Genomic DNA, 25,102 nt, shown 5'->3' on the forward strand with positions numbered 1-25,102 from the left:
CATATATTACGTTGTGTCAGTGTATGTTGGAGAAAAGCCCAAATGACATCGCTTAGAAAAGTAGAGGTACAACATAAACAACATACCTCTAACTAATAGTAATACATAAAATATATTTTAGATTATCTAGCATAGCTTTCTCCAAACTGATCTTAATACGGTGTACCTTACAAAAAGATAACACACTCAACCTCCAAAACACAAAACAGAATAATCAAACTGTTTTCTATTTATGTTTACAGACAAGAAGTTATTTCTTCAGGAACGATAGTATGCATGTACATTTGAACATTTAACCGACTTTTGCAACCTTCCGTGACGCCATCTACTGTTTTCCGAGGTTTCTGATATACTTATCACCTGTTATGATCGTTATTGCCGGTACGATGCTTCAAGACAAAATGAACTCAATGTCGTCTCTCAAGTGGGTTCTTACAAGCGAATAACTCTGATGAGTAACACGTTTACAAACGTTATAATAACCTCATATACGCTTCCAGATACTCGCTATACAGAGTTGCCTCCCTTAGGCGTGCAAGAGGACAATGTTCGTGGGTTCTGATCTCAGATTCGTCCCGACCAAGATCCATGGTTTGTCAGCACCATACACTGCTCATGGGTTTCACCAGACTGGTTAACATATTGAAGACCTGAATCACTTTTGGGTGGACTTATAGCACATGCCGTGATGACCTGAAATAACTACTAGCAGGGCAAGAGACACCAGAAAGAGTTTCACAGGTTTGTACAGGTCCACAGTGGTGAATCATATCGGGCCTTCAGTGAATCAATTGGGTACAATGTGTGGCCTGGAGCGATGGGACGGGCAACTCGGGTACTCGGGTCGGGTTACGTTGGTCGTCAGTAGGACCTGAGTACCCACATGATTACCTGGACCCGTGGTTAGTCACGTGACATATCGTTTAATGACATTAACAATAAAACTCAACGGTTACACTACAAGTATAGCTAATGTTCACATTTCTTTCTCACTCTGTTGAGTAAGGATAAAGCATCTATCATCTGCAGTGTATGCATGATCAGATCGTTTTATATGGGTATCTAAATAGTTTGTGCCAGGGTAATACAATTCCCATTCGGACAGTTTGTACCCAACTCTTGAGACCTATAGCGGGTAACCATGTAGGGCCAGGTGATAGGGTGTCGGGTACCCGGGTAGTAAATGTGGACTCTTCCCAGCCCTAGTGCCCTGGTTGATCATGTGTCATTGTTCGATGATTATGTGTCACTGTTCGATGATTATGTGGGTAGTTACTCATGCTGTCAACCACTGGTTTGCCTGGCCCATATTATCTACAGGCTACTGTGAAATAGCCGGAATACGGCTGACTTCAACAGAACAACATTCAATCAATCTTCAACATAAATACAAAACCAAAATATTAAACCAGGCCATGTATGCAGTACAACTCAAAGGATAACAGACAAAAGACGTGTTTGTCCAGGAATTTATTTTCAATCGATATTCCCAATCCATGCATCCAATGTCCACCCATCTCTTGCTCTAATCGAAGCATGCCACTCAACTCTGCTCAACCAACAAACATATTGTATACAAATTATCACATACAGAAATACAAAGTGTGAAATACAAAATAACAAATGTTAACAAGTGATGGCCAACTGTTTTGGCAAGTTTCTAATACAAAATGGAAATGAAACATCACTACAAAATATGTATAAACATGACAAATGTTCTTTTAGACCGATTGTCAGAAATCACGATTCCAAACAAAGTCAATGTCAAATGGTTAACTGCTTCTGATAGAATTCAGGATTGTCAGATAAATCGCTCCACTCAAGCTGCTCATCAATTAAGTTCATAAAACATGTTAAATTGTGTGATTAATCACATGATACAACAGGTATTTTATCATCAGTGAAGCAAGTTTGGATTTCTCAAGAAGAAAAACATAGTGCACATGATGCAAGCATGCATCCCTTAATATACACATCAAGCACAACATACTTCCTGATTTAATAGAATCTTTTTGACAATCGGGGTCAAAAAGTCAGTAATGCAATGGGTCTCTAAGTTCTAAATTCAAGCTCTATCAATCACATTATACACAAACAGTGATAAACGAAATTTGATGAAAGCACCTAAAGTAACACTACTGATGCACTGGCAGATCCTGGGGTGAGCTGGCAGGGAGTACGCAGACACCTTTTTCAGACACCTTACCTGTCAACACAGCACACACACCTTTTCAAAATCTAAGTATCATACAAAATAGACTTATATGTCATACCGCAATGATCTGGTGACCTTTCACAAGTGAGAGCATGGATCAGAGTGACTGTAAAAGTGAGGACACTCTGAAAATCTCACCTAAATCTGTAGGAATCACTTATATGTGATGTGAGCATTGGGCGACAACTGACAAAATTGTCTTGTTCATGTCAAGTCAGGGGAAACAAAAATTAACAATACTTTACATTTGAAATGGAATGATATTATTTCAGCAAACAGATTATCTAAACTAAACAATAATCAATGCATGTAATAGAATATTCATGAATGGTTGATAGTAAAATAAAAGTTAATCTTACAAGGATTATTCAAAAATAACATTGAATATGGACAAGACAAGCACCTGAACTGTTACTTTGATACTAAAGATAGTCAGAAAATTCTGTTTAAATGTTTTAGAAACTTCTTACAGAATATAGTACAATCTATGAATCTGTACAGAAAATATATTTTCATCAGAATAATCATAGCCAAAAATTATGTACCTAATATTATCATGTTTCTATCTCATCAAAATAGTTTTTAAAAACTCCTGTGATTTTAGGGGAGAAATATGCAGTTTTTTCATCACCATGTATCATTTGACAAACAATTCAATGCAAGCATGTGTAAACATCTTACCACAAAAACTGTGGTCATGCACCAATCAGGCAGATTCAGTGAAAACTGAACTATCACATTCTGGGATGTGGTACTTTCAAAAATACAAAATTCATACTCATAATATGGTATTATTGCCCTAATTCAAGAAGCTATCACATCAACAACATAACAAAAACATTATCCTATTAAGGAGATTTTTGTTAGAAAAAACAAACAAAAACACATACTACATGCTAGTAATTACACAAGTAAATGCAGTTATTTACATTTATTTTCATTCTTGTTTAATCAGTTCCCAAATGCCATTATAATGCTTTGTTTCCCAAAATGTATACAAAATAAAGAATTCCCCAAATATGTAACAACTTCAGTGTTACTATATGTATTGCTACCATGAAAGTAGCAGAAATCTTTAATCGACATCAAGGTCGTAAATCACAGAGTTGCTGAAGCTGAAGGCACATTGTGTCTTGTGGTCACTAGGATCCAAGCCAGTGCCATGCTCCTCCCAGCTGAGAACTGTCTCGATCTCGCTGTTGCCTGGATTGCTGGAGTTGTCTCCCTTGTTACATTCTTCCCCATTCTGTATCGATGGTACCTTGACCTTCTCGGATTCGTTGCACTTTCCTGACTCAATATCAATGTTCTCTGCTTGTACTTTTATGACAGAGGAATCCTGAGCTTCAACTGCTTTTCTGAGATCCTCAGGGCCAGAAATGTTGCTGGCTGAGACAACATTATCACCCTCCCCACCTTCCATGCATGACAAGTTGAAGCTTTTTGAAGCATCTTTCACATCCTCACAAGCTGCCTGATTCTCATTCTTCTCGCACACATCATTCACACAAGGAGCAACCTCTGTGCAAGTCCTCTCATCATCATCATTTCCATCATCATCACTATCAGCTGCCTGGGAATTATAACATGCTGCCACATTGGTCTTGATCGCCTCCACCATTTTCTTCTTCTTGTCACACACACTCATCTCACTGCCAGCATCAGTGGCACTAGTCCTAAAATCTTTATTATCTTTTTCAGCCTTCACACTTCCCTCCCTGGCTCCTTTGGCATCCACTTTTCTTCCCTTCTTGCCTTCCACCTTCTCTCCTTCATCCTCCTCGGCAATCTGCTCAAAGTGATCATCTTCCTCCTTGTCCTCCGCAGGGGAGTGAGAGTCGTGACTCAGTTCCTCCCCACTGCTTCCCTCAGAACCACTGTTTCTGCGTCTTCTTCCGTTCACCTTCTTCTCCTCCTTCTTCCTGGCACGCCTTCGCTTACTCCTCAGAGCAGTCTTCATGCTGGTTGGGGCGGTGTTCTTCTTGTACGTGGCACTGTCGATGTGACTGTTGAAGGTGACAGACTTCTTACTGCAGCCCTCAAGTGGACTGTCCTCTTGTCCAGACCGAGGAGACTCTCCTCCACTGCGCGATGCCTCACTGCTGCGCGACTCTGCCCCGCTGCAAAGATGATCATCACTGGACTCGGATAAAGTCCTCTGTTTCAGAATGCTGTGTAGTTTGGGAAGCGCTTTCTTGTGGACCACCTCAATATCTGCTGAAGATGGTGGGTCGTACTCATTGTCTTCTTCATCTTGAAGCGGAGCCTGCAAAACAGAGTTGATTCCGTGCAATCCCAAACGTACATTAATGTAACTTTTACTTCTTCTTTTTTCACCACAATGCCTTTGCAATAAGACAATGTTAAGATAAAACAAAGTCAGATTTTGGTGATGGAAAATAACATTAATGTTCACGTAAAACATTATTCTAAAGGCCTTTTCAACTTGTATCATATCTGTGCATATTTATTGACAATATTTTCAAATAAACTTATATTTTCTTATGTATATTTCTACATCATCCTGTAAATTCAACTTAAATATTGACAATTACATCATAGTTTCAACACCCTCATGATCATTTTATCATAAACCCAACATACCACTATACTAATTAATAAGTTAATGCACAGATATCACTAAGTCAACCCCATTCACACACACCTTAAAGAGTACATACCATAGTTATAGTGTCAGAGACACCACATGATTAAATGGGAGGAGTTTCTCAGAAACACAACAACACAGAACACCAAGAATGGGATTCACATATTGTACCAATGTGGAGTATTTTGAACCCAGGCACCTCAAACGCTACTAGTCAATGAGGACTACAACCATTGGATGTTAAATTGTCCTCAGTACAATTGAGTAGGTTGTTCATGTGACACCAGCACCACTTACCCTGAGACCTGTGAAGATCCTGGTAGAGAATAGTCTTCAGCAACCCATGCTTACCATAACAGGCGACTATGCTTGTCATAACAGGCAACTATAGGGATCAGGTTGTCAGACTCTCTGACTTGGTTGATGCATGTCATCGTATCCCAATTGGGTTGATCGATGCTGGTGATGTCAATCACTGGATTGTCTGGTCTGTTTTAGGCATGATTATTTACAGACAACCGTCATATAGCTAGAATATTGCTGAGTGCGGCGTTAAACGACAAATAAATAAACAAACAAACAAACAAACAAACAAACCTACCCTGATGTTAATGGTAAGTTTCTTATCCTTCATCTCTGTCACTTGAAGGAAGGGACTGTGCCCAGGATGTCTCTGGGCTTCTTCTAGTTCCTCGGCCTCCTCGTCTAGCTCTGTCAGTTGCCTCTGGAGACTCACATCTGTCAGCAATAGCTTCTCCTGCAACAAGACACAGAGCATCAGGAGGAGTGTCATATAGGCTACTACACAGTCAGTCAGTCCATCAGGACAACCGTCATGAAAAATCCTTTATTTCAAAAGAGAGAGCGACCATTACCATGAATTAAAACATAAGTTTTGTACAATGTTTGGTTGGTTTGTTGTTTAATGCCAGACTCAGCAATATTCCAGCAATATGACAGAGATCTGTAATTAATCAAGACTTCGTGTGAAGACCTATTCTACAATGAGTATGCGAGTGTAATATTTTCTTTATTACTCATTACTTCTTAGATAATAGGTCCCTGTAAGAAAAATGCACTGATCATGCCCACCATCTTAGAAAACCACATTTCTACAACGATGTCAAGAATCTTCCTCTAAGACATCGTTCCGACCTTACGTCACAATAAGATTCAAATTATATGCCGTCCGGATGACGCAAACAATACACTGATGCGCTAGATTTGCACTCATGCACATAAATTTTTAAGAACTGAGTCATATCGAACCCTATTGGTAATAAAGAATACTACAAATCACTGGCACAACACAAAGAAAGTTGAGAGCTTTACCATCAACAAGACCACAACTTTCCAATAATCCATTCATGCACATATGAACCCCTCTGAATTCTAAGTTTCAATTGTCCTCATCACAAGATGACCTATACCCCTCGGCTCAGTGCAGAGTTAAATGATTACACTATCATGCATATGGAACAGTTTTTTTAAAATGTTCAAGAAAAAAGGCTCAGCCTTCATTTGATTCTGTGTCCCTGCTGAAATAAAACTCAAAAGGTTCAAAATAGCTTCAAAGAAAATGCAGTAACAACCTAAGCACTAGGATGATCCGTAGGAAGAGAAGAGGGCAAGGCTACACTTTTATTTTCTGGTGTACGGCTTGAACAACAGCAGCCAACAACAACAAAATCCGAAAACAAAAGAAAAATAGAATACATGGTATAGTACCACACTATATTTGATGAATCAGACAAAAAAAACATGTAACTGTGATAATCAAACAGAGAATAACTTTTGGTGCACTAACATACTGAAAACAATTACCCTCCTCTAATGCTTGTTATATTTTTAGATGACCCTCCCCAAGTCTTTGAACATTTTGTTTCGTGACCCTCCCCAAATATGTGTATTATCTTTTATGACACTCCCCTAGAGACTGCGAAATGTTTTGGTGACCCTCCTGATTCCCTCTGACCCACTCCTATAATAAACAACTGGTCCCTCTCTAACCAACACAACATAAACTCAAACACAACTTCCCCCGCCCACCTCCACCCCCGTAAAATTCAAATACTGAGCTGCAGTTGTTTACCTTCCCTCTTTTCTGACCTTCTCAACATGCCCAAGGTATCTGGTTAAAGAAAACCATAACATGAGAAACGTGTGACCTGACAACAGACTATATGCTGAAAGTGTTATATCAGTTCCGCCATCAAGAACAGTGAGAAGCTTCCTTCATCATTCATGTTCCCGTTAGATCACGTTCCACTCAGTACATGCCCATGTTACTTACTTCCACATCATGTTTGCTTCCTAGTCAACCTGATCCAACCTATGCAATCTAATTTTTGTAAGCATGGATCATGTAATAAGTCTGCAGCTTAATACTGTATAAACCATAGACAGGTAACGCCCTTTAGCCAAGCTATTGAGTCTGTTACCTGACAAGCACTATCCTGATATCACACCATCCAGCAGCCATGGTCCTAAGAACCACCAACTGTAAACAACATCATACCCCAACCCAAACATCAAAAAAGAGGTTGGGTTTGTTTTTGTGCCATGTCCCAATATGCTTTTCTTTTTCATACTTAAGTTTTTTCACATACCTTTTATACTTACAAATTGTCAAAGAAGTAAGTTATCACAAAAAAAAAGACAATAGCACTAATATGGGTATTGTCAGAAATCTTAATCGGTAACTGTTCATATTTGATAACCAAAATGCTATAGTCCATTTCAAAACCCTCAACTTGAACCCACCATGACTTGGGCCACACCCATTATCCCAATCCCAATAATAAATTACAAGTTTAACCTTTCTGAAATATAACTCAATAATGTTTGTCAAGAAATATAGTTCATAAACATATCGAAATGATTGTCACATTTCCCTATTCTGCTTCACTATGATCATGATGATGCACAAACAAATTGAACTGATGCCATTAAACAGGTCGACTGGCAAATGTTGTGATTTTGCTCATTTATTACTGGTATTGACTGTATCAGCTTGTTCGTGCCAGCTTCAAGGCCATCTGTTAGCTAGGCTAGAGACACAAAAATCAATCAATTATGGGCGAGACTTGTCTCCACATGAAAACCAAGCCAAAGTGGTGTGTATCACGGCCCCAATGTTCGTGTGGACACCAAGCCCTGTCACTACTGCACAAGGAGCAACACAGAATACTTCAATAAATATTTACATATCAGCTATATCATTCAAATAAATGGGTATCGATGAAAAACAAATATAATGGAAAAACTAGTTTTGCTTTCATTTGCAAATCATGATATTTGAGTCAAATTCAAGGACTAACTGAATTGATCTTTCATACATTTTTTTCTGTATTATTGTCATTGCTTATAGAATTTGAAGCTTAACAGATCTTACAAAAAGCATGTTAAATGATGGTTAATTTGACTGTACTATCACATTGTAATTCAGCTACATTTATTGAAACCTGTACCACAACATATATTCAGCAAGATTAGCAATTCAAATATTCTTTTATTACCTAATAAAAACACCTGCATAAAAACATTTTTCTTCGCGAGTGTGTTTGGGGATGGTAAATATCCTGCATTAGGAATAAACATTGTATTTAGCGAGCCCTGGCGAGCTAAATACATAGTGTTTATTCCTAATACAGGATATTTACCATCCCCAAACACACAAGCGTGATAACCTCTTTATCATATAATGTCATTCTTTATTTTTGTGCTTGAAAATCGCTTTCCCTCTCTCACAAACATTACCGAAACATTGTGAGTTTTCCTAGAATGCGCGCATTAATATCTATTACGTCACAGGGTAAGTGATGTGTCAGTCAGACAGTGACAGTAGCCAATATAGTTCCAACTGAAATCTGTTTCTTTTACAGTGGCGAAGCAACATATACGCAAAACAACAATTGTTTTTAATTGCCTTTCGCGGCAATCCATTGGTCTGTCCACTAGAGTAACTGCCCTTTGTCAAAGGGAAGCTACTCTAACCCTAGTCTATAAGATGTCGCGGCCACGGTCAGACGTTGTGTCCAGTCGGTCTGTCCTGTCATAACGTTAAGAAGTGCAGTCAGATGTACACACAGCAACAAAACGAAACAAGGTAACAATTCAAACATATTTCGGCCAAATCCAACTATTTTAATTTGTGGAGAAGGTTTCAAGCCGCAGAGGTCTACAAGCACAGATATGGCTACTGATCTCGCAAAATTGTTTCGAAATGTATATATCCAACGTTGCCAAAACTTATAACATGCCTTAGCTACGTCAAAGTTAGACACTGATTTTCAGTATATCACACTGTTCTTTTGATAATAGGATAGCAATTATCCCTGTAGTTTATCCAGATTCCCGATGGTTAATTCTGACTCAATCGCCGAATGACGAGGGCGACGCCATGTTTGTTTATAAACAGTGAAAGTAGTCCCTACTTGAACTTTGATATTTGCATCCCTATCCGCATATGACCCCAACGGATATCGTTTTTATCCGTTGGCTTTAGCCTGCTGAGAAACCTACCCATTATATGATAAATTATAATATCATTAATATTTTAGTCATCAAAACTGTATGGCAAGTTACATATAAAATCATGCTGACAAAAACTAGAATGTGTTGATAAAATTGTTGTTTCTATTGTCTTACAACAAGACAAATCAAACTGACAGTGAACACTCCAACAGGGAGATTTTGTCTATTAGGAAGCACCTGAACGGTTTTATGTGTCCTCACTTTGAGTGGGTGAGTGAGTGAGTGTGGATTTACGCTGCTTTAAGCAATATTCTGACAATATTTTACAGCAGGGGACACCAGACGTGGGCTTCACACACTGTACCCATAAGAGGAATCGAACCCGAGTCTTCGCCACTAGGCTACCCCTCCACCCCGTCCCCACTTTGAAAGAACCCCTCGGACTATAATGACACCATGACCACATACCTTGGGCATGTTACCAAAGCTTAAATGGTTATTCTCCAATCTAAAACAAAATACTCCAGTGTATTTGCAAGGCAATATTAATAATAAACATACAAAGAAGAAAACACTCATCCTAAATATTAATGCAACACAACATAAGATATATATATATATATGTTCCTACAAAACATTCATTTTCTGCAGGTTCAGGATTTCACACAAATTCTACAAAAAGGATTTTTGGGGAATAAATCACACTATGAAAAGATATTTTGACTTTCATCAGGTTTATTAAACACTTATTTGGTTCTTGCAAAACAGCTGTCATTTAGTTTTCTAAACAATGACACTGGAGAATAAGGTTTCTCATCAATAAGTTTCCTGATATGACTCATTCAAGATTGTAAACAAACATGGAGATGCATAAAAACATTTATCTTCTTAAATCTATGTGATCAAAAAAGAGAGGTGCAAGTAATATGGTGCATTCATAGTAACAAATTGTTTGGGCGAAACATTTAATCATGTTAACTGAACTCACAGAATGCATGGTTTAAGCGTGCTGTTTTAAGTTCATTGTCACACAAACACTTCATAGAAACCTGACTTCTTGTGTACAGTTATGCATTGTTTGTATTGCCAAACCACTTCAAACGTTATTGTAATTATGTGTACAGTGAAATATTACAGATTTTTACCCTAAATGGGACATGGGCTTCACACACTGTACCCATGAGAGGAATCGAACCTGAAACCATCAGTAACTAATTGAAAAAACTTCTGGGGGAAGTTAGAAATTTTAACAACCGGCCAGTATATTATAATATCATTAATATTTTAGTCATCAAAACTGTATGGCAAGTTACAAGTTACATATAAAATCATGCTGACAAAAACTAGAATGTGTTGATAAATTTTTTGTTTCTATTGTCTATTGTCTTACAACAAGACAAATCAACTGACAGTGAACACTCCAACAGCGAGATTTTGTCTAACATTAGGAAGCACCTGAATGGTTTTATGTGTCCCCACTTTGAGTGAGTGAGTGAGTGTGGATTTACACGGCTTTTAGCAATATTCTGACAATATTTTACGGCAGGGGACACCAGACGTGGGCTTCACACACTGTACCCATAAGAGGAATCGAACCCGGGTCTTCGCCCCTAGGCTACCCCTCCACCCCGTCTCCACTTTGAAAGAACCCCTCGGACTATAATGACACCATGACCACATACCTTGGGCATGTTACCAAAGCTTAAATGGTTATTCTCCAATCTAAACCAAAATACTTCAGTGTATTTGCAAGGCAATATTAATAATAAACATAGAAAGAAAAAAACACTCATCCTAAATATTAATGCAACACAACATAAGATATATATATATATGTTCCTACAAAACATTCATTTTCTGCATGTTCAGGATTTCACACAAATTCTACAAAAAGTATTTTGGGGGAATAAATCACACTATGAAAAAATATTTTGACTTTTATTAAACACTTATTTGGTTCTTGTAAAACAGCTGTCATTTAGTTTTCTAAACAATGACACTGGAGAATAAGGTTTCTCATCAATAAGTTTCCTGATATGACTCATTCAAGATCGTAAACAAACATGGAGGTGACAAAGATGAAAACAGAAAATATCATTAATGCAATAAATTTCAAAAGAGAAAACATATTTGATCTTTCTTTACAAACAAGGAAATGGATGTTGTCAAATGCAAAGATGCACAACCCCACAACAAGCTCCCCACTTCCTGTTAAGCCATCTCAAACCCACATGGTTGACTCGCCCAGTTAGCCAGCCAGAGAGTAAACAATACTCACTGTCTTCCCCAAAACAACTTCTTCTAGACCTTCAAATACCAATGTCAGCAAGAAAAAGGACTGTAGTTCTCTTCAATGGTCGAACTGGAAATGCATTCCAGTGAAGTTATTCCACAAGCCTGATGCAATTATTGGTACACAATGAAACCACGAGAATATTCTAGCCAGTGATCAAATCAGCAAGCTACAACTCAGCTCTCACTGCACTGCTCAGACAAGCTGACCTCTAGAGGTCATCTCATCACGTGACTGAGCATCTAGGTCAGGCATTGGCTTGCTTCATTGTAAACAACTTGACTATCTTAACCCCAGGCCAGCATGCTCATCCTCTATCACTGACACCTCTTCAAGTGCTTCAGTGTGGAAAATATGACAGCTATTTGATGAAGACAATAATGAAATTGAAAACTGTCAAGGACATTAGACATGTCGAAGGAGTCAGCCGCTTCCGTTATCATGGAAATGTGGTTAACCTGTTTAACACTTTCAGTCTCAGGATGACGTTTCAGTTTCATTTTCAGTTTCAATTAGATGCTTCTTATGATGCACAAACTACTGTACAAACTAAATCATGATGATGACAAGCTTCCAATTACTAAAGACCCTAATATGTTGAATCCAATATATTATTATTTGTTGGTTTGGGGATATCTTGGTGAAAATTCATGGTCATTAAATGAGAAAAAAATAGAACAAAAAAGACAGTTAAGACTTAATTCTTGTTCTTCCAAGACGTTATTTAGATATATTGCCATTCGTGCAATATTTATTAAACTGCACGATATATTATCTATTGTTGTGCAATGGCATTGGCAATATATTATTAAACTGTTCTTGTTGGACTTAAGTTTAACTAATTGTACAAGTTGTATGCACAATTACAATGACTTAGCTAATATTAACAATATTGGCAATATATAAACATAGAGTTTTGCAAATTTTTCAATTTTTCAATTTTTAATTATTGGGTTGATAGATCCATAAGATGATTTTGCATTGAAACAAAGACATATGACCATGATGACCTTGTGATAGCTTTGAAACAAACAGTACCCTATATCTTCCTCCAACTTGACACCACAGACTAACCAATATGTTCAGTGTTATCTGGATTTCCCTGTTCAATGAGTTTTTTTCTTAGTGTTCTATATGTGTCCTGCAATTTCCAAGAATAATTCCTTTAATATCAGGAAAACAGCCATGTTTCATTAACATATGCACTTAAAGGAAGTACTGCAATAAAAGTACAGGTTTTCAGAAACAAGTCTAACTGCAAGATTTGTATCAACAATTTAACCAAGAAAAAGCTATGAATACCTTTCAACATAAAGTTTGAATTAAAGACATAAACATAAGTGTTGAAGTTCTTATCTACACCGATTTCAAACAAAGGATCGTGTTAGACAAATGATTCTGACATGAAAGTTTTGTTAGAAAATTAAGCTAAAATGTAAGCATGGTAAGGTAAACATTACATTTCTACTTTCTAAGGGTGTCAAGCACACAGTCATAGAGCAAGGAATCTGTTGCCCGTCTGCATGTTCTGTAGCTGGACTTGTTTGTTGTTTAACGCCGCACTCAGCAATATTCCAGCGATATGACATGGGCATAAATAATCAAGTCTGGACCAGGCAATCCAGTGGTTGACATCATGAGCATTGAGCCATGCAAATGGGATACGATGACCAACCAAGTCAGGGAGCCTGACGACCCCAACCCGATAGTCACCTCTTATGATAAGCATAGGTTGCTGGAGAACAATTTGAACCCGGATCTTCACAGGGATCTCCGAGACTGTTCATGCATAAGCTACAACAATTAACATGTTTTCAGCTCGTATTTCACACACCACAGTTTATCTTATAACCCAAATACATATTGACTTCTAATACACAGTAATAGCAACAATGGGAATAGCACCATTAAGGAATATCTCATTTCCTTCAGCAGCATAATCAACCTTACAGTAACCATAGTGATGCAGAATAAAATTGTTTAAAAAAGATGTTAAAAAATTGTAGGAAATCTCAAAGTAGATATTATTCTTTCAATAAGACATGAAAACCTAAAGTACAATTTCTTATATTGAAGGTGGTAAAACTGGCCCTGCAAGTTTATCTTGTGGGCTTTGTTGATTCATATGACACATCTAACTGGTACACCAGGAGACAAGCTGTTGACATTGTTGCAATACAAGGTTCATCTTGCATTACTAACACTGGGACAACAGGCCCTATCCTTCAGACAAACATGCTGACAAAGACTGCCACTACATACATGCACAAACTTTCCAGATTTGTATAATCAAACACACTAACAACCTATTGATGTCTTGTCTCAATAAGGATAAAAAAGGAGTGTCATGATTTCTTGTACATGATCCATATCAACATTAGTAATCAGAGCACTGTGTTGAATATGCAAGATATAAAGCCTTAACTATGTCCAAGGGTACAAGGAAATGTGCTGGGAACATGCTCTGTGCTCATACAGCACCAAGCGTGAGTGAGTTTTATATTTTACACCGCTTTTAGCAATATTCCAGCAATATCACAGTGGGGGACACCAAAAATCGGCTTCACACATTTTACCCATGTCAGGAATCGAACCTGGCGTGTGGAGCAAACGCTTTAACCACTAGGCTACCCGACGGCCCCATCTCAAAGCAACATCAACATAAGCAAATGAGTGAATATAGTAAGGCTATTTGAAAATAGTGAAAAGCACTTATCTTACTTAAAATACTAACTGCTGTGTAAACTAAAAATCTGTGTAAACTATGGTTAAACATGTGAAGTGTGTGCAAACATAATTCAATTCCTATGGATGTAAAATGAACTATGGGTCATTAATTAAGACATAAATTAATATACATTGTCAATATAACTTAATATAACAAGCATGAAATACTCATATCCCCTGCCAATATGACATGTCAGGTTTGGTGCAAGGCAAGAAATATTGTACGCCACGGTTTTCAGATCTGCTCCGGAGACGAGCACTACCACCATTTTCAGTCTTGGTCAAAGTCGTTGCCATGGAAACTTGAAAATAAAATGTTAAAAAATCCCCAACTATCAAAAGGCACCAGTTCACCCCTAGACCTATCTATGTGCCAAGTTTGGTTGAGATATCTCTCAAGGTTTTTTAAGTTCTGCTCCAGAAGTGAAACGTGACGGATGGAGGGATTGAAGGCCAGATGGACATCACACATTGCTATATTCCCCTTTCACTTCGTGGCAGGAGATAATAATATAACATAATTTGACCCTATAAACCATGACAACCAGATCACCAACATGTCAGTATCCCACACAAATAGAGGTGTGCAAAACACTATGACAGACATTGCAATACAAACTGGGAAGTTACTCAGAATGGCATTTTTTTCAGTTGCCTTTAACCTGTAAATCTTTATCCCAATTGTGATATTTATACTACTCAAAAGAAATTAAGGAAAACCTGTTTCTTTCATATTACTATAGTTAATTTGTCCTGCCATGATAGATGAACTATAGTAATATGAGTGAGTGAGCGAGTGAGTTTGGTTTTACGCCGCTTTTAGTAATATTCCAGCAATATCACGGCTGGGGACACCAGAAATGGGCTTCACACATTGTACCCATGTCAGGAATCGAACCCTGGGTCTTTGGCGTGACGAGCGAACACTTTAACCACTAGGCTACCTGACCGCCCCTATAGTAATATGAAATAATCGGTTGTTGCTTAACTTCTATTGAGTAGTGTATATACTACTCAACATTTCATAGGGATATTTTGAGTGTCCAGGTGAGGGTAAACATTTTATACACGTCGTTGTCTCCTGCCTTCTGTAAGAGTGTAAGCTGGCACGGTATCCCTATCATGAATTGAGTAGTATTGTTCAGACTGAGTGAACGTAGAACTCATATTGTCGACACTTTGGGAGAGAAGAGAAGCTTGTTCACAACACAGATTAACTTTTTCCACTCAGTGTCTCAACACAAACACCCTCTGTTTAAACTATGCAATACCTATTGAGATAGTCTGGAAATCTAAAACTCTGCACACATGCTCCCATTTTTACTTTTATTTATCACTTGAAATGAAGCTTAACATGTGTCAGTTCCATGCCCAAATGGCATCCTATACATATGCCAACATCTCCAAGCATTCCAGTCTAATTTATCCCCCATCTGGACACACTGAATATCCATATCAAATGTTTGTGTAGTAAATCATGTACAATGATAAACACAGCGATAAGCTTAAGACTTCCCTCACCCATGTTGGTAGTTTGTTCCATAATGAACTCCAACACAAAATATATGGATCTGACATTCAAGATTACAAACAACATCAATATCAAAGGCACCAGGAAAGAACTATTATCACAGTTCTCAGGAATGATTATCAACTGACTGCCATGAATATCATCATGATCAAGTGACTTTTTTAATATCAAAAGCCCTTTGATTTTATATCCAGCAATTAAATCACAGCATGTTCCTTCAACACAGATTTTGAGCTGAAAATTACTTAAGGAATCTAAAATCTCTTTGAAGCGAGTTAAAAACTAGAAGGAAGTAAAGCCCTGTTCATGCAAGCACATCATTACGTGTTTCAACATGCTGACAGGGTAGTCAACTGTACTGGCGACGCAGGTTCATTATTCTGCTGCCATACCATTTCCTGAAAACTTTCAATGAAAAATGATAAAATAACGAAGTAAAAATAAACATCGGAGACGTCACGTTCTACCGAATATCATTTTTACAGAAAGCCTGCAGCCCCGAATATAGCATTAGCACTTCAAAGCACTACAAACATGACAAGATGACAAGCAGGTAAGTTGTATGAGCTGAGAAAGAGCACTACTTACCAACACCCACACGATGATATGCAATAGATAGTCGTACATCACATGCAGCATTGACTGCACCATTCCTGGCTTAACCATCTCTACCATTGCCATTCTCACAGTACCTCTTACAACAACAGTTCAACCTTGAACACTGGTGGTGTTTAGCACATGTACTGACTGCATCCTGAAGGCAGGCTAGAGGTGTAGCAGCTCACGGTAGTGTTTCTAGAAGGATAACATGCCCACGCTCACACACACATATGTGGGTCAAGTTGAGCTATGCCTCACTGGTTCAAACTGCACAGCTCTCAGTCTCTCTCTCTATTACCGAGCAATTACCATGATTGGAACTCATCTACTGATCAATTGATTGCAAACACTTTTCAGGTTGCCTGACCACGGCAGTCGACAGGAGACTAATCACGGCACCCTGGCAGGTCTATATATAACAATGGTCACACTGATGCCATGGAGAATATGCTCAACATCAGATACCTGCCTGGAGTGCTTCATCACAGCCTCATTAGGAAGACAAACCTGACAGTCATGTCTGACAACATCTATATATGCGTTATTTCTCCATGTTTGGTAGTGCAGGTACTGATTTGCTATGGATCAATATATTCTAAACAGATTAAGGTAACTTTGAAGTTTTTATCTGATAACAGAGAGGAAAATAAGCACGATAAGATATACAATCATTCAAATTTCTGATGTGCTACATGAAATTGGAAAAAATAACACTGAATCATAGTGTATTCATGTAGATGTGTGATTGTTGTATCCATGTAGGCATGTGATTGTTGTATCCATGTAGGCATGTGATTGTTGTATTCATATAGGCATGTGATTGTTGTATTCATGTAGGTGTGTGATTGTTGTATTCATGTAGATGTGTGATTGTTGTATCCATGTAGGCACGTGATTGTTGTATTCATATAGGCATGTGATTGTTGTATTCATGTAGGTGTGTTATTATTGTATTCATATAGGCATGTGATTGTTGTATCCATGTAGGTGTGTGATTGTTGTATTCATGTAGATGTGTGATTGTTGTATCCATGTAGGCATGTGATTGTTGTATTCATATAGGCATGTGATTGTTGTATTCATGTAGGTGTGTGATTGTTGTATCCATGTAGGCATGTGATTGTTGTATCCATGTAGGCATGTGATTGTTGTATTCATATAGGCATGTGATTGTTGTATTCATGTAGGTGTGTGATTGTTGTATCCATGTAGATGTGTGATTGTTGTATCCATGTAGGCATGTGATTGTTGTATTCATGTAGGCATGTGATTGTTGTATTCATGTAGGCATGTGATTGTTGTATTCATGTAGGCATGTGATTATTGTATTCATGTAGGCATGTGATTATTGTATTCATGTAGGCATGTGATTGTTGTATCCATGTAGGTGCATGATTGTATTCATGTAGTTGTGTGGTTGTTTTATTCAAGTAGGCATATGATTGTTGTATTCATGGAGGTGTGTTGACAAATAATTTCATACCTAGATATCGCTAGTTACTTTAATAAATAGGAATGTCTTAAGTTACCGTTTGAAAATGTTCCTCATCTGTTAGACCTATTAAATCTGAAAACACACACGTTTATCCCCTAAGTCCAGACTGCATACAAACAGGTAGGCCCAAAAAGCTGCTGCACTGATCAACTGGTGTTAAATTTAACATTCCAAAATGAGAGTTTGAACTGACATTTGCTGCAGACTAGGGGCCAAATATTCGCCTCAAGCATGTCTAGATAAATCACTAATTAGTTGAAAGGTTGAATACCATGTATTGTGTGTAATCATGGTCATGTAATTGCAGAGAAGGAGTCGTGACCTGCTGATATCACACTGGTCCGATACCTATTATTCTACTTGCACCAGTTAATTGCAATACATTGTGTTGAATGCAACACTAAATGACCTTGCTGATTCTATGATGAACCAGGGAGTTTATTTCATACATTACACATGAGCAAATGCATTCCTTATGCTTTTGAAATTTCATAATCATACAGGCAAAGGTCCTGGACAAAGTGGCTAATGTGACAACCACCGATCCCTGTGATTCATGCTAATAAATACTATGCAGCTGTCATAAGCAATATTGACTTCTTGGGATGATTACAACAGATAAGCCATGTGTGATCTCAATAATGAACCGTCACATTCTTGCAACTAGGAAACAGGATCTTAATTCAATATACGATATAAGGAACGGCCCAAGAACTGTCGCTGAAGATATAGTTCTGACTCACTAACCTTAATCACAGAAATTGTGTTGTCTTATCTATACATCACGATGCTGGTCATGCTGGCAGTGACACACACATACACTGACATCATAGGAAATCCAAAGATTAGAATTTTGCAATACTTGAACAGAGGGACATTTGTCTAGGTGGGATGAACAATCAAGTCAATATTACGATGATTACCTGCATCCTGGTACAAAGCACATTCAGCATAACATTTGTTAGTATTCAAACTGACAGTTATATCGGACACTTTAGGCATCTCACAAATAAAGTTTCAGCTTTGTATGTCTTTATATTTTTCAGATATTTTGAAAACATCAACAGATCAAAGATGGCCATCCAAGATCCATATTAAGTTTGGATTTTGATGGTTTGCAATGAACCACAAAAACCATCCATGTCAGGAACAATACAATGTTTACCATGTTTACTTGGTTTATGCCTAAACCATCTTGCAGTCTGGAGAGGTTCGAGAGATTGAGTATAACGTGCTAAAAGGAGACCAATGTGAATGTTAGGGTGTCTCCTTATCACTGTGACTGTAAGTACAGGTTCCATATTGGATATTGAGCATGTTGAGTTCAGAAATTTCCCAAATTTTCACCAAACTTGACCATGATGACCAACATACATCTTCATGGACTTCCAACTCCTCTACTACACCTACAGATGACCATTCCACACAAGCTTACACAGGCAGTGATAGAAACTAACAATTTTAGTCCATCAAACTGTGGGTACTTTCAGGATATGTGCATGTTCCTATTACGTTTTACAGCAAGGAGTCATTAATTTATGACACTGGCAGCAGACCGGCCTATGTTTCAACTTTGATCAATTTATGAGACCAGAGTGTAACCTGGTTTTCTTTTGTGCAACTTGGTATTCATTTCAACCAAAATGTCAGAATTCAGTATTTTGAGGTCTATCCAAAACTAACAAGTCCCTGGTCTTGTGCAATTCAGAATGAATTTTGGCTACTTTTACCCACTTTTGGTTGATTGCCATTGGATATGTTCAGTTCAGTGAAGAAAAAGATAAAGCTGTTCAGTATTTTTCAATATCCCTCATCTTGAAAAGTCACCAGTTCACAGCTAGACTATTCTGTATACAAGTTTCATTAGGAAATATTCAACGTTATTGGACATGTTGGAGTTCTGCTGTGGAAACGACCACAACCCTCATTTTCTGTAAGTCCAACTTGCCTTCATCATGTTCATGACAAGAAAACAAAAGTTAAAAATATAAAAATCCCCTAATAATCAAAAAATATTTAACAGATTAGGAGTTCTGCTCCAGAACCGGAGGACAGACGGACAGGCTGATCGCTATATCCCCCCCCCCCCCGTTTTTCAAACCAGGGGTATTTAAAGGCAAACACTCAACAACAGACTTGCACCTGCTCAGATTCGTATGATCATGAGCGAGTGAGTTGGGTTTAACGCCGCTTTTAACAGTATTCCAGTTATATCAGTGTCAGCTTAATGTGGGAGGACAGCCCGAAGTGATGCAGGTCTCAGACAATTACCACTTCGATGAAACCCACAAGCACGGGTATGGTGCTGACAAACCTAGAAACATAATTGGGGCGAACCGGGATTCGAACCCACAATCATAGGTTTCTGGCGTGCCCAAGGGACGCAACTCTGCACAGCTAATCGCGGCGCCTTAGACGACTGGGCCACCCGTGCCCCCCGTATGATCAGGAATATAAATCAATATATACTCTTGACTATTGTACGATTACATTTGTATGTGCTGGCGGCTACCAGTTTGGGGTCTGAATACAACTCCTGTCTCCCCCAGGAGGTTGATCTGTGGAGATGCCAAGGCAAAGTACAAACCCAATATCCTATACATGTAGAACTGACTAAAACAAGGATCCCACATGGTCACAATGGCCACTGAATATGTTTGTTGTTTAACGCTGCACCAAACAATCTTCCAGCTATATGACGACTGCCTGTAAATAATCAAGACTGGACCAGACAATCCAGAGATCCACGCCTTTGTGGTACAAGGACACGCAATCAACCAAGTCACTTAGCCAGACCACCCTATCCATCTGGTCGCCTCTCACGAGCAGCATCGGTTGGAGGAGACCAATATTCACTCCAAAACCTTATGGGGAGACACAGAGTATGTATAGAGAGTGGTAGGACCCAGCTATGACCGGTCTTACTACCGGTATATGACACCTATATGGATGCTCTCATCATGGAGCCATTGTCTATCAGGACCAGGCTTGATTACATTGCTTCACAAGAGTCTATAGACAAAAGGATGAATTTGCAATCACTGCCGAGTCTAATAGACTTCACAAAGACAACTGGACCATGTGTGCCCCAAGATAACACATTGAGTGACAAATCTCTGAATCTTGAAGAACAATCCCTTCATCAATATTATCATGTCAGAAGAAAGCTTTTGCTTGGTCCCCTTTAGCATATTTACTGAAGAGCAAGGGTTTACTAAAATTACTGCGACATTGTAGGTGTCCCCTGGGGCTGAAATGATGCATAAACAGCAAGCTATAAGTATTGAGCTTCTCTGTCCAAAAGATAAACAATTTAAAAAAAAGTCTGCATGAATGTCAATCAACTATTTTGTTGACCATCTGCGTCAGAAAGTAAATGAATGAATGCTGTTGCATAATAATAGTAAGAAGAGTAAGGCTTATTAGACTATTGCAAATGCTGTGTACATGTAGTGGGGTGTAATTTTGTTTGTCTGCCATTTCGTTGCCAGTTCAACAATCATATGCACCCGATTCATACTTTTTTATGTAACCATTTGCTGTCAGTGTGTTGACAAACTGCCATGCCTTGCCTATGATGATGAAATAATAGACTGCCATTAAATGGTCTTGAATGACTACCGAAGACTTCTTCGTCTTTTTTCAATCTGATATGTCTGATGCAGCCATAGAAATGCAGTCTTTTGTAGACTGGAGGACTTGTGTAACCTGTTTTTCTAGTTCGTAGGTATAATTCTGCTTGAACAAGACAGATTTATTACATTCCAATTTGCAGCAAAATTGAAGCATTGAGAACTGGTTCAGAATATAAGCCCCCAAATCATGCAAATGCTACAAGTCGATGAGAACAATCATCATTAGATTATTACTTTCCTCAGGACAATTTTAATGGTAGTCTAGCAGACAAGCATGAATTTCGGGGCTGCTGATGTGCAAATAATTTTCATTGTGTGAAACAATACAAACTGAAATGTAACAGCTATTGCATAAATAAATGCACTGAATACAGAGTAGCACTGGTGAATTGTATCAGCCTCAGTATACCCTGTCTACATAATAATATGATAATTAGAGAATTACCTCAAGATGTGCAGAATCGACTCCTGCTTCAAATCTGTCCCACATCCCTCGACTGGATTTGTCCTTCAGGAGAACAAGTACCAGGTTCATATCAGAAAGGTCAGTGGTGCAATGGTCACTAGCAAGCTTGCATGATGGATCAAACTTCAAATATGTAGAATAGTACATAGGGAAACAGCCTGAACCAAGAGAAACAAAACTGATCCTAATGCTGTTGAAGTCTGGGAAGGAATTTGTGATTGTCTCTCCTGATATATTTCTGACGTTGAATATAAATGAGATGGTTTCATGGTCTTGATTGTATGTGTAATCGGGAAGTGAAAATGCAGTGGACTGAGAAGGTGAATAGGTGGATTCTTCAGAAGTTTGATTAGATTCCTGCACACCATGTACAGCAGTTTCACCTGGTTTGTCAGCCTCGGTTTCAAGAGATGATAAGACCTCAATTTTTGGTGTATCAGAAGCTTCGACTTCGCTGGTGTCATGTGCATCTCCATTTATCCGTTTCTCATCTTCAATGAAAGATGGTAGCTTTGGAGTTTCCAAAGGGACGACGGGAAGAGTTATTGTCAAGCATCTCTTTGACTTGTCATACTTGGCAGTTCCTTCATCGTCATTGACATTAAAAGGAAGCTTGATGTCTAGTTTATAGGCTGCTGGTGCTTTGGATTCTACTGTCAATCTTTGCTCAAAGATGTCAAGGTCAACATTTCCTGCAGATGGCAGAAGTGGCAGGAAGACTTTCACGACTAAATCTTTCGGGCGAGTTGAAGTGCGAGCATCAGGAGCATTGCGGTACTCTTGCAGGTCCATGTCAGATCTATGGGTTATTGTGTACTCTGGTGTAGTGACTTTGGTCTCTGTTTTCGCTTTAGATTTCTTTGTTTTGGCTTCTTTTTTCTTTGCCTCTTCTTCTCGTTTGGCAATTTCAGATTCTCGTTCCTTCATTTTTTCTGCTGTTGTTTTGTCTTCATATGGATATGGCATATTTTTCAGAATGTCAGCTGCTTCACTGTTGTCATTGCTCATTCTCTTACCATTTCCTTGTCTCGTCCTAATTACTGAAGCCTGGGGAATGCCTTTGAAATCCATTTTAGTTTTCTTGATATTCTTCCTGTCAAGTTTCACATCGAATTGCTTTTCAATGGCATCAATAGCAGTATCATGTACAAGTTTGAGAAACCGGTCATTGGTTTCCGACATTCTATACGTATCAGGGTGGAAAACGGCATCAAAAACTTGACATTTTTCTCCATTATCTTGGTCGTCACGAGGAGGAGACAATGAGTGAGGGATCTGCCACATCACACCACTTTTACCATTCGGACCCACCTGTCGTGTGTTTGTTGGCTTTGCAAGTTTATCATTATGACAAATATTAATGAATGCTTTGGTAATACCATTCACACTTGTTTCCAAAACATGTCCAGGTTTCGGATGGATAAACTGCACATTCATCCCACGCTCATTTTCCATTTGAGATATCTCTTGCTCGTACAGACGCCTGTTTTCTGGATCAGAAATCTCTTGAGCATACTCAAGAAAAAGTTTTCGAAAGTTTTCATCTTTCAAAGCGTCACCTATTCGTTTCAATTCGTCTTGAGAGACATTCAAATCTTCCAATTTCGTCTTCGACGCCATGTTGCACCGGTATGCTATGGGCATGCGTCGTGTAAACAAAATACGAAGGGAAGCAACTCCAACCGCCTTACTTCTACACACGCCCCCACATGTCGATTGTTGTTATGGTGATTATATACACACACACAGATTACCTCTTACGCTATGAGAAGATTAAGAATATTAAGACAGTTATCCCTATTTTTTTTGTTGACATTTTTTATTCCTTTCAAAGGATTGTAATCAGGTTCCAAGGTTGTACAGTAGGTTTAATCAATTGTAGTGAACATACGTTACATGGATGTACATTTCTTGTGTGTGTGTATATATATATATATATATATATATATATACACACACACACACACATACATATATATATATATACATATATATATATATATATATATATGTTGTATAACATATACACACACACACACACACACACACACACACACTCACGATATGTTTCAAGAAAAGCATGCAAAGTTGTACCGATTGTCAGATATAAGCATTTATGATAGTATTGCTATTTGAGGCGATTCTGATCTATAGCATTATTGTACAGGGCATGATTATTATTTTAATTTGTGAAGGATTTTTCGCCATCCCTATTTGTTTTAGTAAAAGGATTCATGACTGAAGCTGAGAAGCTAAATAGATAATTTACCATCACATTTCATAAATGATTTAGAAAAACGTACAACTTTACGGATAACGACTTTAGTTTATTGCATATAGCGACGTTTGGATGTAGATTCTTACACCATTATCACCGTGCTTATTTGCCAATTTCTAGAATGCCGGTAGATTGCAGAGACCGACACGATGACACTAGCTTCAAAGTCACATTTTGTGCCGACCCAATCCTCATTTGTATTTGGTACTTTGGACCAATTCTGACAGGAAACCCACTCTGGGGTGACACATGCTGGAAAGAACATGTAGATAATATCTGATGACCTAAAGATCATATGGTAGTAGGGAAGAGTATTCTGTCTGTGGAATGCTTCCTCACAAAGATGACCAAATAATTATGGAGAAATTGTGTCAAAGGTTTAAAGGTGCTGCAGCCTGCTATGCAGTTACTGCCCTTATTTGAGGCAGGACCTGCAGATCAAGGGTTCAAATCCAACATTGGGTTTGATTAGGATTCTTTGTCTTTCCTCACCACTCCCATGTTCACTGGTTTCACCATATTTAACTGACATAAACTAAAATACTGACTAAATCCATTTACTGAAAAAAAACACACAAAAAAACAAGTGCTGGCTTGAAGAAAATGTTTATTTACTAAAATAAAACATTTAAACATGTTACAATATTTCTATAAAACGATACATTGAAATCTAATGTAACATTAAACAAACAAATTTGAGTATAAAATTGTTTTGTGTATGAGGGATACGAAACTTATTGTAAGGTTTTGTGGTTTAATAACAGGACTGTATCAATCT

The 25,102-nt window shown here is 38.2% G+C and overlaps 1 protein-coding gene across 1 annotated transcript; it reads right to left on the reverse strand.

Moving 5' to 3' along the window:
• Window positions 1–1,455: 1,455 nt before the first annotated feature.
• Window positions 1,456–23,690, reverse strand: LOC139442012 (protein kintoun-like). Its single transcript, XM_071222766.1, has 3 exons — window positions 22,026–23,690; window positions 5,425–5,580; window positions 1,456–4,481 (listed from the first exon to the last, which is right to left on the reverse strand). Exons 1-3 carry the CDS (start codon window positions 23,688–23,690, stop codon window positions 3,291–3,293), a joined length of 3,012 nt encoding a protein of 1,003 aa, XP_071078867.1. The 3' UTR covers window positions 1,456–3,290.
• Between the last annotated feature and the right edge of the window lie 1,412 nt (window positions 23,691–25,102).

The sequence above is a fragment of the Haliotis cracherodii genome, unplaced genomic scaffold (genome assembly GCF_022045235.1).
Source record: "Haliotis cracherodii isolate W230 unplaced genomic scaffold, xgHalCrac1.p SCAF_5, whole genome shotgun sequence".
In the NCBI taxonomy this organism is placed as follows: Eukaryota; Metazoa; Mollusca; class Gastropoda; order Lepetellida; family Haliotidae; genus Haliotis; species Haliotis cracherodii.